We start from the raw sequence: 11391 nt of genomic DNA on the forward strand, positions 1-11391 counted from the left end.
GTTTCTGCTGTTGATAGTGGGATAGATCCAGCGGTACTGTCTGAAAATCTACGAGCGTTATCATAGTTGTAATTTGATGGGAATCCCTCGTCATCATCGTCATCGTCACCATTATAATGCTGGGTATTCGCATGGCTTCTTGTATTTCCATTTGACATGGTTTCTTGGATTTCATCCTCATCATCGTGTACATCACCAGATCTTCTAAAATCTCGGTCAAGAATTTCTAATTCGAAGTCATCTAATTAAATTTTGAGTTAAATGCTTATCCGAAAAAAAAAGAGATAAGATCTTTAATATAAATAAAAAATATTTACCCAGTTCTTCGTCTGCCTCATGAGACGCAAAGAACTCGGGTCCGTTTTCAAAATTTTGACTAAGAGATAAGTTCACATAGAAATAACCCTCTCTGACACCCTCACTTAGTTGTACGGGTCCAATGTCCGGATGGACCATGTCTTTTAGAGTCTCTGATACCAACGGGATACATGGCAATATTCTTAATGCAATCGTTTCCAAATAAAATTTTTCCTCCACAGCCCTACCCAAAAACCCAGAAACACTTGGTACCTGATCCATCATGCCTGTAGCAACCAGGAGAATGGGGTCCTTTTTTCCTTTTAAAAAGGTGATATCCCATAAAGAATTGTATGCTTTAAAAGATTCTTCTATCATACTTCTTGATCCTATCACTTTGACACTGTAGCGCCTTTACAGTTCGGAGATAAATAAATAGAAACGGTTAATTTCAGTTTCAAATGACAATTTTGAATATTGTTTAATTACCCAAAATATGCCTCGTACAACAAAAAATAAACTTTATTTGTTTGTGCATCTACTTGCAATGTATGTGGAAAAAGGATTCCAACAAATGTCGATACAATTGATTGCATTTTACTTGTAATTACTTATAACTGTTAAATATACGGAGAGAAAATATGTATTGTTTTATATTAATGCTGAACCCCTGTATCACAAATAGAGTATCATAATTTAAACTTTTATGCCTCGTGCGGGCTTTGTTTTTAAGTTGTGCACCGTGCGTTTTTTTTTAACCCCATGAATGAGCACTCTCTTTTTTCATCTTTTGCAAGCATAGGAGACTTGGTTTTTTTTCCCGTTCTGTGAAAAAAAAAAGTTTTTTTTGTCCCATGGATAGGAACGGTTTCTGTTCGTTCCGTTGCCATTGAGTTCAGCCCTCCCGTTTTTTGATACCGCTCGGGTTTTAAATTGTTTTTACAAAAATTACCGATTTCTAGTTATACAAATATACTTTTAATTTTTTTGGATGATTATTTATTTAAATAGCTGCTATTTACAGGTTACAATAGATATTTTTGGGATTTACTTTGTGTAATACCATTTCCTGATAAGTTGGTAATATCTGGCTTTATCACAAATATATAATTAAACTAACGACGATAAAAAAAAAAAAAAAAAAAAAAAACGGTAGCATATCCAGGTTACACGGCCGGAATGTGGATTTGCTATTGCCGATTAGATCATCTATTGTTTCAAAAAAAAAATCCATCAAGTCATCCTGATGTCGTCTTAACAGAGACACTACTGGTTTTTCTTTTGCCTTTTGATTATGTTAGAATAATTTATAGGTGAAGTGTGAGAAGTTATCTTGAATAAGTTTGTGACATTATATTGTCTAGTTACATGGTATAAATATTTTTCGAAAGCAGAAATGGGAGTTTTTTTTTTTTTTTTTTTTTTTTTTTTTAGGGAAATAAAGCTCAGCTGGGAAGTTTGTTTTTAGGGTATCTGACAGCTATTCCATTGTTGTACAATAGTGTGCTATTGGTTGGATTGTCTGGTATGTGCTGCGATCCCGAGGGTTTCCCAATTCTTAGCTTGATATACCTAATCCTTGAGTTACACCACCGATCCCCGTTAATTTAACAAGGTGAACAGACCACCAAGATTAAAAAAAAAACTATATATAAGAATCTATTTTTAAAAAAGACGAACTTTATAAAAATTTGATTTTACAAATAACCAATATGCTCTTGGGTGAACTAACTGACTGCACAATTACCTCCCCTGTTGTTTTCCGTGTTACAGCACGCAATGTTATGATGGAGTGCCGGGCGATTGACTCTGGAATGAGAGTAAAACTTTTCATTTCTAACCCTGCCATTATGTACTACTTTGTTCGGTACTGTGATGTGGGCAGCCGCCATCATTTTACTGGTACTTATTATAAAAATGATGAAGCTTTTGAAAATGAATCTAACAAATTGTAACTAGGACCATTGAACGTATCCGCATATACGTTTGATGATAACACTCGGGCCTTTTGTAGTGTAAGGCTCAGTGTCGATGCAGCTCGACCATTGCCTGCTATTGATGATGATGGCAACATCATTGGCACCACCGCTACCAGGGTTCGTGTCCGTGATTTGGATAAAAATCACCGCTTTCAAAAACTGAAATATATTATTTACAAGTACGTTTGGGAGAACATCACAAACGAGGATATGGTTATGAGTAAGGGGTTGAATGTGGAGGCATATGCTCTTCAAATGCATGATCTCTACAATAGTCTTGGTAATTCTTTTTTGTACAACTAAAGGTTATTGAAAACTAACTTTTTTTATAGCATCTGCAGGTTTGGTTGCTGATGATTGCAACCCGGTGAGCATTGTCGAGTCCGTCACTCGTCCATCTACCGACCCCACCACCAACCGCCCAGTTCCCAGAATTGTGCGGTCATTGTATTCATACAATGAGGGTGTTCTCCGTTTGGAGGGATGGGAGCATCCTTCCCTGACTCTCCGAAATCTGCTGGATGACAGCACCCCGTTCCCCCCCAGTTTCTTTGCCTTGCCCGACCCTTCTCGTGGCGAAACTTCTGAAGATGAGAATTAGTCCTATCACCCCCTCTTTTGTTTTTCTTTTCTACATAAATATTCGTTTGCTCTTTAATTTTCTGTTTTTTAATTTAACTACGGTGCTTGAATTTTTTTTTTTTTTTTTTTGTACCGCCATTTCCCCTTTTTTATTTTTAGAGTTGAGATCAAATTATAGATGAAAATAAACATGGACTGAAACAATCATTTAGACAGCGTTCTCCACAAAAAGTATAAATACAGCCTTTATAAACTTTTGACAATCCATTTACCGTTATTATCATTATTATTATCGATTATCATGTTTTTTTCCTGGAGAGTTCAAGACCCCAATTTATCTACTTTCACTGCTAATGAACAAAAGCAAATTAAAGCCTTCCAAAAGTTTACCATGCTTAAACCCGATGGTTACTGTTGCGTATGCATGCAAGTTCTTTATCCTGAAGATCAAAAGTTTCGCAAGTTTTCAGACTTGTTTACCTTCCCTTGTTTAGCCTGGAAATTGGAACCTTTGTCAGACCCTGACGATGAAACAAAGAAGATGGTCTGCTTGCAACACTTCAAGACCGACGAGAATAACTATATTCCATTGAATTATCCTGGTAAGATTTAAATCTTTGATCATAATTTTATATATCGACTAATAGCTATACCATAGGTGACTTGATTCCTGAAACTAAGGATTTGAACTATAGAGAAAAGTCTGCCTTGTCTCCCATCAAGCTCATGTCTCAAATCACAAGAAAATCAACCTTGCGTCATGGAAGAATTGGCCATTATGAAGTAAAGGGAACCATGTATGCTACTCATAACTACGAATTTGCGGAAATGGCCTATGGTGGAACTTTGGGGTTGTTCTTTCAACGTGGTGATCCTGCAAATATTAGAAAGACAAAAGTAAAGAAAGCATATGAAGCCCTTCAACGTGTCCATCCCTTGTTAGCTCGTTATGACTTACCAAAGTTGACTTATGCCTTGGTGAATTACCACGTTTCCGAAAACAAGAGACATGTCGGTATCAACAAACGTTGGGTGAATAATGCTCTTTTTTCCATTGACGACGTAAACCCTCAAGCTACTGATGTCGAATTCAAAGAACTGATTGTAGGTGAAGATGATGTTGGAAAGATGATTCGATATTCCCACCCCAGTCTGTTGGCCTTGCTTTTCCCTCACTTGTATCCAAATTGCACTGGTCATTACTCAATGGTACCCACGAATACGAATGAGTTCGACGACAGGTTAGGTGCTTATGGTATGCCTGAGAATCAAGGTGGTGTGTCAGAAGCTACGTGGAGAGAAACAAGTATCGCTGCCTACGCCAAGCAGAGGCTTCTTATGAAAGATAGACGTTTTGCCAGAGATCCTTCCTTTTTATTTTTTATGCTCGATTTAATAGAAAAAAAAAATATTGCTGCTGCTAATAGATTTGTGGTTTCAACTAAAGGCAGAGAAAATATAACACAGAAGGATGTTGTCAATCAAAATACAGGAAAACTCAACAAGAACATTGTCTCAACTGTACCCCCGCAGATCCGTTCATCTTATGCTTACAAGAGAAAAAACTTTTTGGATCTCCAGTGTATTTTCGAAAGTCTTGGTGCCCCCCAGCTTTTTCTGACATTCACTTGCGACGACAAAAGTGCTGATTTCAAGAATATCCAAGATGAAGACATTAAATTTCCTTGGGAAGATCCCGTTTTATTTTCCCAGCACTTCAAACGAAGATGGCTCAAGTTTTTCAAGACATACATCCAAGGTCACTTTGCTCAACAAATTGGTGGTATCAAGGATTTTAGTTGGGTTATGGAAATTCAAGATCGTGGTAGCCCCCACATCCATATGGTTCTTTGGACTGAGAAATCTGCGCAAGAGCTAATTGACATGAATGTTGTACACACTTCTTTTCCACCTGGCACAAGTATTGACGATCCGTTGTTGCATAGTCTAGTCAATAATCTGCAAATCCACAGATGTAACGATAAGTAAGTTGAAACCCATTTCTATGCATTGTAAGAATACTGTACTAATTAATTTTCTGTAAACCAAAAGTTATTGCAAACGAGGTGATCCCACAAAGAAATGTAGATTTGGATACCCGAAGCCATTCTCTCCCGTTACGGCTCTTGATACTGAACATCGTTGCGTTTACAAAAGGGATGTTGGTGATGCTTACGTGAATAATTACAACCCCTATCTTTTGGCAGTTTTCCGTACCAGCATGGATATTCAATATAACGATGGACCCCAAGCAGTGCGGTATCTGGCAAAGTATCTTGCAAAGGATGATTACGAAGCGAAGATCCTTTTAAAAAACATCCAACAACAAAACCAGGGGTACTACAAGAGAACTTCATATGTGTCTGAGAAGGAGCATTATGCGACGAGAATTGTTGGTGCAGTTGAAGCAACATACGATGTCTTGGGATGGAGAAAGCACAGCAATTCTCGAAACGTCATATTTATCAACACCAGCTTGCTTGGTCAAGATAGCAAAAGGTTACGTGATGACGTCAAGGATATCGATAGTAGTTCCGATGACATTTTCGCAAGAACTCATGTTGGTAATGCGCTAAAAGCAATGATGATATAAAAAAATGAAATACCGACACTAACGATTTGAAAAATAGATATTTATGAGAAGCGTGAAGGTGCGCCTGATTTGACTTTGCCACAATTCTTCTGCTTCTATAAACGAAAGTACGGCAAGAATTTGAATCCTATCATCTACAATGTAATGCGAGGCTTCCATTCTGGTCCTTTGGCGAATTTTGTTTTTAGTGAGCAGGATTTATACCAACTGATCACGGACAAGCCTTTCTCTTGGCGTACCTTTAGTCAAAGCGAGATGAATGGCGAGAGTTTTTACTACCAACAAATTGTGACAAAAAAGCCGATCTTCAGTACAACTTTCGAGAATGAAAAAGGCCGAATTAGATCATGGAAAGGTAATATATCTTTATACATATTTCATAAACGTATTGTTATTAATAAGAATATCTTAATTTGAAGACTATTATGAGAACTTGATCAATCTTGAAGAGGGTGGCATTGAAGTGCACAGAAGAATGAATATCCAATCGGTAAATGATGTAGTAGACGCTGAAAGAGGCATGGATGCTTGTCGCGAAGAGTTGATCACCATGCTCAAAAGTGCAAACAGAAGCCAAAGGAGTGTTTACAAACAAACAATATATGAGCTCAGAAACAACTCTACTGTTTTCGTCTCTGGTGCCGCAGGTACAGGAAAATCATATGTTTTACGGATGTTAGAAAGGCACTACAAGCTCAAGGGATACAAAGTAAGTAAATACTGAATAAACATGATCTGCAAATATCTAATTTTTTTTAAAGGTTTTCAAGCTTGCTCCCACCGGCGTAGCTGCCCACAACATTTCTGGTGAGACTTTGCATCGTTTCTTTGGTATTACAAATCGCTCCTCTGTTCCGAATTACCTCAAGTTAGACGAATACATCAAACTTTACCCAAAGTTACTTCTTCTTATTGATGAATATTCGATGGTTAGCTCAAAACTTCTGGAGTCGATCAGTGAAGCATTGAGCAAGACAACACAACGTTCAAGTAGCATGGGTGGTATCAAGACTGTCTTTTTCGGCGACATCGCTCAGTTGCTCCCCGTACAGAAAATGGAGGGTCTCATTTGGGAATCTGAAATATATACAACGTCCAACAGATACAACCTTATCGAACCTGTCAGACAAAAAGAAACCGCTTTTGTTGAAATTTTGGAAAAAGTTAGAAATTACAATTTTGATGAAACCGTTATTGAATTTATCAACAAAAGGACAATTCAAAAAGTCGATCTTCCGCTGTACTGCCTACGCCTCTACACCACAAGAGAACGAGTGCGCTTGGCCAACGACAAGGATTACAAGGACTTTCCTGGTGAGGGTATGGAACTGGAGGCCCGTGACTCGTATGTTGGTAACAAGAGAACTGCCAAAATATCGTTGAGGGAAACAAGACTTTTGGAGACCTTGATGCTAAAAGATAACATGCCTGTTATGCTGGTTCATAACTTGAATGTCTCTCAAGGATGGGTCAATGGTACAATCGCAGCAGTAGAATATATGGAAGAAGAAAATATATGCTTGAGAAAACGACTTCCCGATGGTGGTGATTCCATTTATTGGATCCAAAGAATCAGCCGTCAAATTCCTAATACCAGCTACACAAGGACCCAATTCCCAATTGTCCCAGCCTTTGCATCGACCATCCACAAGTCTCAAAGCGCAACAATCGACTGTGTTGGAATTCATTTGGACAACATGATGTCCCATGGACAATTATACGTGGCCATGTCTAGAGTTAGAAAGTCGGAAGACCTCTATTTTTTTGGCGCCGAAACACCTCTGTCGATAAAAAGAAAATTCGGGGCTGACAATGATGCCGTTGAAATTATCAGAAATCAAAAGTCCAAAACCAATTTTTAAATTTATTCAAATCTCTTTTTTTTTTACCTCAATTCAATAAAAATCTTAATACAAGTTCTGATCCTCAATAAAATTCCATACTTTTTTCCATATCTGCGCTTTACATGATGAGCACAACCGTCATTAAATTCGGTATCCGTTCACCGAAAACGCTTAATAAAATCCTCGATTACATGTAAGGAGAGAATAAAAAAAAACATGTGTTAAGTTAAAAGCCCGTATTACAGATATATAAAAAAAAAGCCTCAACGTCCACACGATTTTATTTTTTTTTTTTTTTTTTTTTTTTTTTTTTTTTTGCAAATCTAAATTCATGTGTGCTCACTTAAAGTAATTTGGATGTCTCGGCCTGTTGAAAACTGGTACGTGTGTAAATGCTTGTTCTTTTTTGACTTTACATATCAAGAAAGTACTCCAGGCTCGACCTTCGTTTTTGGTGAACTTACAAAGAATCATGACGTTTCCCCTTATTCAAAGGCCATCCCGCGCATGATGAGGCAGAGCAAAAAAAAATTGTCGTCTTTGATGCAAAGGACCTTGTGTCTACTATTGGGCTGGTGAATGGGGTCGACAGGTCTAACAACAAATATGTAATAAAAACTGGTAAGGCTTTCAAAGTCGATAAGAGTAGTATTACCAGCAGTGTTGGAAAATCATTAAAACCCACAGTCACATGTCCCCTTTTCTCATTTTACTTACGTAATCTGAAGTTGTCTTTTTCTTACCCTGGCTATCATCCCCATAAACATTTTTTTTCTTTAAAAAATTACGTTTATCTATTAACATGGTATTGCTACATCTTTTTATTTATGTGTAGGTTGTTTTTATAGAGATTTGAAAATTTGGCTTTGCGATCAGCGATCAAAAAAAACATTTTGATTGCTGATTTATTTTAGGGTGGCTGTCTTGGTTTAAAATACCAAAGTATTGTTACGCCTGATGGTATTATGATCAGTCTAGCAGGCCCCTTTGCTGGAGCTATTCATGACCAAAACATGCTTGACACAAGTGAAGTAATCGTTGATCTTCGTCAATGCCTTGATTTTTCTCACATTGAAGAAAGGATATACGCAATATACGGAGATCCTGCATATAGAGAAGATAGATGATTGGTAAAGCCATTCAGAACAGGTAATAGTTTACTGTCGGTTTCAAAATACAATTACGTATCATAGTTAACTGCAAATATTAGGCACCCAAATGACTGCTGCAGAAAATGATGTAAATGATTCATTGAAAGCTGTAAGAATCGCAGTAGAATGGGAGTTTGGCCATGTTACAAATTTGTTATCTTCTGTTAGATACAAGCCAGAACAGAAGATACTCCATAGCAGATGTGGTCTTTTTTAGGAAGTTGCCACGCTCATGAAAAATGTTCACATCTGTGACAATGGAGGTAATCAAACGAGTAAATATTTTGGAATAGAACCGCCAACATTAGAGGAATATATTGATGAAATAAGGCCATAGTAAACTAGTGTTTATTGTTGCTTTTTTATATTGTCTTGCTTTGGAACTTGGACAGGTGCAATTGAAGGAGGAAGATAGGGGTGTTGATGGACGGGACCTTTGAGGGCTTGGTGTAATAGTTTCTCATTGTCGTCCTGTTTTTTGATAACAGTCTTCATCATGTCTTCAATTATATCAATTTTAAGACTCATTTTATTATGGCATCTTTTTCTTGTAAGCTGTCCTGTTCCAGGTTCTCAATTGAGCGTTTAATGCCTCTGTTCAATCCAGGAACGGGATTTACACAAGCTGCCTGTTTATCCTTAATGGCGTCCTCATCACATTCATTTTTTTCAAGAGATGAAATTCCAGCTGCTTCGTGTTGGTTTGCTGACCTACATCATGTTTGCCCTTCTTTGAAGCTGCTACCCAAGCTTCTTGGGCTATTTGTTTTTTAAAAGAGCATTGGTTTCGGCCTCCTTCGTCTTACTTGTCAACTGCTTACTCTCTTCCATCGAAGTAACATATTAACAAATGATGTCATATATTTTAAATTGGTTGCTTACTTTCAGTTTTAATTCCATTACCCTGTGCTCTAGGTAAGTCTCAGAATCGTTACTTCCAGTGCCATACGTAGTGTCATACAATTGCGTTTTGGTAACTTCTTTGATCAAATTGTTGATCTTCAATTGAAAGGTATTCCAACTATATATTGTTGCTGCATTTCTATCTATATCGTTAACGTTTTTCATAACGTTTTTTTTTGCTTCTGACACTTCAAGGTTCTTTCTATCATACGGACGATATGCAATTATGGCATCGACAAGAGCAATAACTCTTCGTTCTGTCAATTCTCCGTAGTGTTTTTTAGGTGGGGAGTTTTTGGAGGTGTCGTTGTTTTTAGTCATTTGAAATATATGAAATAGGTTTATTATTTTTGAAAGTAGACAAAAGATAGCGTTTAAAAATAAGAGACTGCAATAGCTTTATTGGAAATCATCATGACGATATTTCGTAAAAATCACAAAAATAAACCAATATGATTCTTTGAAAAGAACTAACAGAAAAAGGCGTAACATTTATTTCGATTTATTTCCTCCCTGTTTCCCATCAATTGCTTTGTGCTACATCGGAACTGAAAACTAAGGTTTCTCCTCTTTTCAGAAAAAAATTGAATTGAAATTTGGCTCCCCAAAGCTCTCTAATGTATTGATGTCATAGGTATGGATTTATTTAATGTAGCAATAATACAGTAGTCGCTCGATTTAATGGTGTTCGATTTAAGGGTATTTTCCATTTAAGGGTGGATTTTGGAAAAACAGCTTCCGTCCCCCGCATTAACACCACTAAACCAGTATTCTATTTGAGGGTGAGATTCCAATTCCCCATACCCTAAAATCGAACGATTTGACAGTGTATTTTTGACTTTTTTCTAACTTTTTGATCAAATTTATTGAATGTCCGAATAAAAATAAATATTTCGCAGTAATGATCATATTTCACGGTTAAAAATGGCGTAGTGACTTCTGTTTAAAATAGCCACGCTTTTCGATTTAGGGGTATTTTCTATTTAAGGGTGAGATTTCCGAAATTGTTGGTCACCCTTAAATCGAGCGACTACTGTATAGTAGATCACCACATGCTATTTCGAAATCTGTTGCCTGCTATTCAAAAAACTGCGTAAAGTTACTCATAGTTTCTGTGCTATAAGAATTGACATCTTCTTCCCAATCCATGGACCATTTCCGTTCTCTTCAACAATGTCCCCCTGACCATTTTCAAACACAATTTTTCCAGTGATTGAATAGATGTTAAATGTTTTTAAAAAAGATACTGCGCAAATATTATTTTTTAAAAATGCGAAATGAAATCCAGAATCACCCAAATCGATTTTAAGAAATGCGCGAATTGGCCAATTAAATTGACGGAAATTGAGATTTAAAAGTGCGCAAATATTATTTAAAACGCGCGAATTGGTACCATTAGCACGGTTTGTAATATCCTATATTTAACAGAGAACAGTTTCAATCAAATAACATCAGGCGATCTAAAGACAAGAGTCTCTGTCGGGGCGTTTTTAAATCAGCGGCACCATTCATGTGTGATCAAGTGTTTATTAAAATTTTACATAAAGTGGATCATGATAAGAAGTGAAGGAAATGTATCTTCCACTTTCTTGAATTTTGATATTTGTGAATATGTTATCGATATATGTACCGCTTTTTGTAGTACTAAATGTTTTTGGCAAGTGGAAATTAAAGAATATTTCTCTAGCATATCTTCGAAAGAATTTTTTTTGTAGATTTGTTATTAAAGTCAATGTTGAAATCTCCAGCTAAAATTACTTTGCCTTTTGAATTGTTAAGACAGTTCTCTAATTTAGCAATGGTATGACTAAAATCGCAATTGGAAGAAATGTAGACAGACAAAATAGTCCATCCGTCATTCTTAATTCCTGCAATAGAAATAGATCCTTCTTGGTTCTTCGACAAAATCTCAATAATGTCAACAGGACCAAGGACAGCATAGAGCTTTTCGTTTATAAAACAGACTGGACCATACGCCATTGAACGATCTCCTTCAACATTAACGCGAGCCTTTTCTCGAAAATTCGGCATGTTGAGTGTCT

General features: G+C 36.8%; 3 protein-coding genes across 3 annotated transcripts; 1 reads left to right on the forward strand and 2 right to left on the reverse strand.

Moving 5' to 3' along the window:
- Nucleotides 1-237: 237 nt before the first annotated feature.
- EV154DRAFT_433133 (uncharacterized protein) lies at nt 238-893 on the reverse strand (the record flags this gene model as incomplete). Its single annotated transcript, XM_051596718.1, has 2 exons — nt 238-700; nt 787-893. 2 exons carry the CDS (start codon nt 891-893, stop codon nt 238-240), a joined length of 570 nt encoding a protein of 189 aa, XP_051450015.1.
- Nucleotides 894-2009: 1116 nt separating this feature from the next.
- On the forward strand, nt 2010-2877 carry EV154DRAFT_433135 (uncharacterized protein; the record flags this gene model as incomplete). Its single annotated transcript, XM_051596719.1, has 4 exons — nt 2010-2199; nt 2257-2455; nt 2498-2556; nt 2609-2877. The coding sequence occupies 4 exons, from the start codon at nt 2010-2012 to the stop codon at nt 2875-2877; spliced, it is 717 nt and encodes a 238-aa protein (XP_051450016.1).
- An 8155-nt stretch (nt 2878-11032) lies between these two features.
- Nucleotides 11033-11380, reverse strand: EV154DRAFT_572507 (uncharacterized protein; the record flags this gene model as incomplete). The annotated part of the gene is made up of 1 exon (XM_051606343.1): nt 11033-11380. One exon carries the CDS (start codon nt 11378-11380, stop codon nt 11033-11035), a length of 348 nt encoding a protein of 115 aa, XP_051450017.1.
- Between the last annotated feature and the right edge of the window lie 11 nt (nt 11381-11391).

The sequence above is a fragment of the Mucor mucedo genome (assembly GCF_025094135.1).
Source record: "Mucor mucedo strain NRRL 3635 chromosome Unknown EV154scaffold_313, whole genome shotgun sequence".
Lineage (NCBI taxonomy): Eukaryota > Fungi > Mucoromycota > Mucoromycetes > Mucorales > Mucoraceae > Mucor > Mucor mucedo.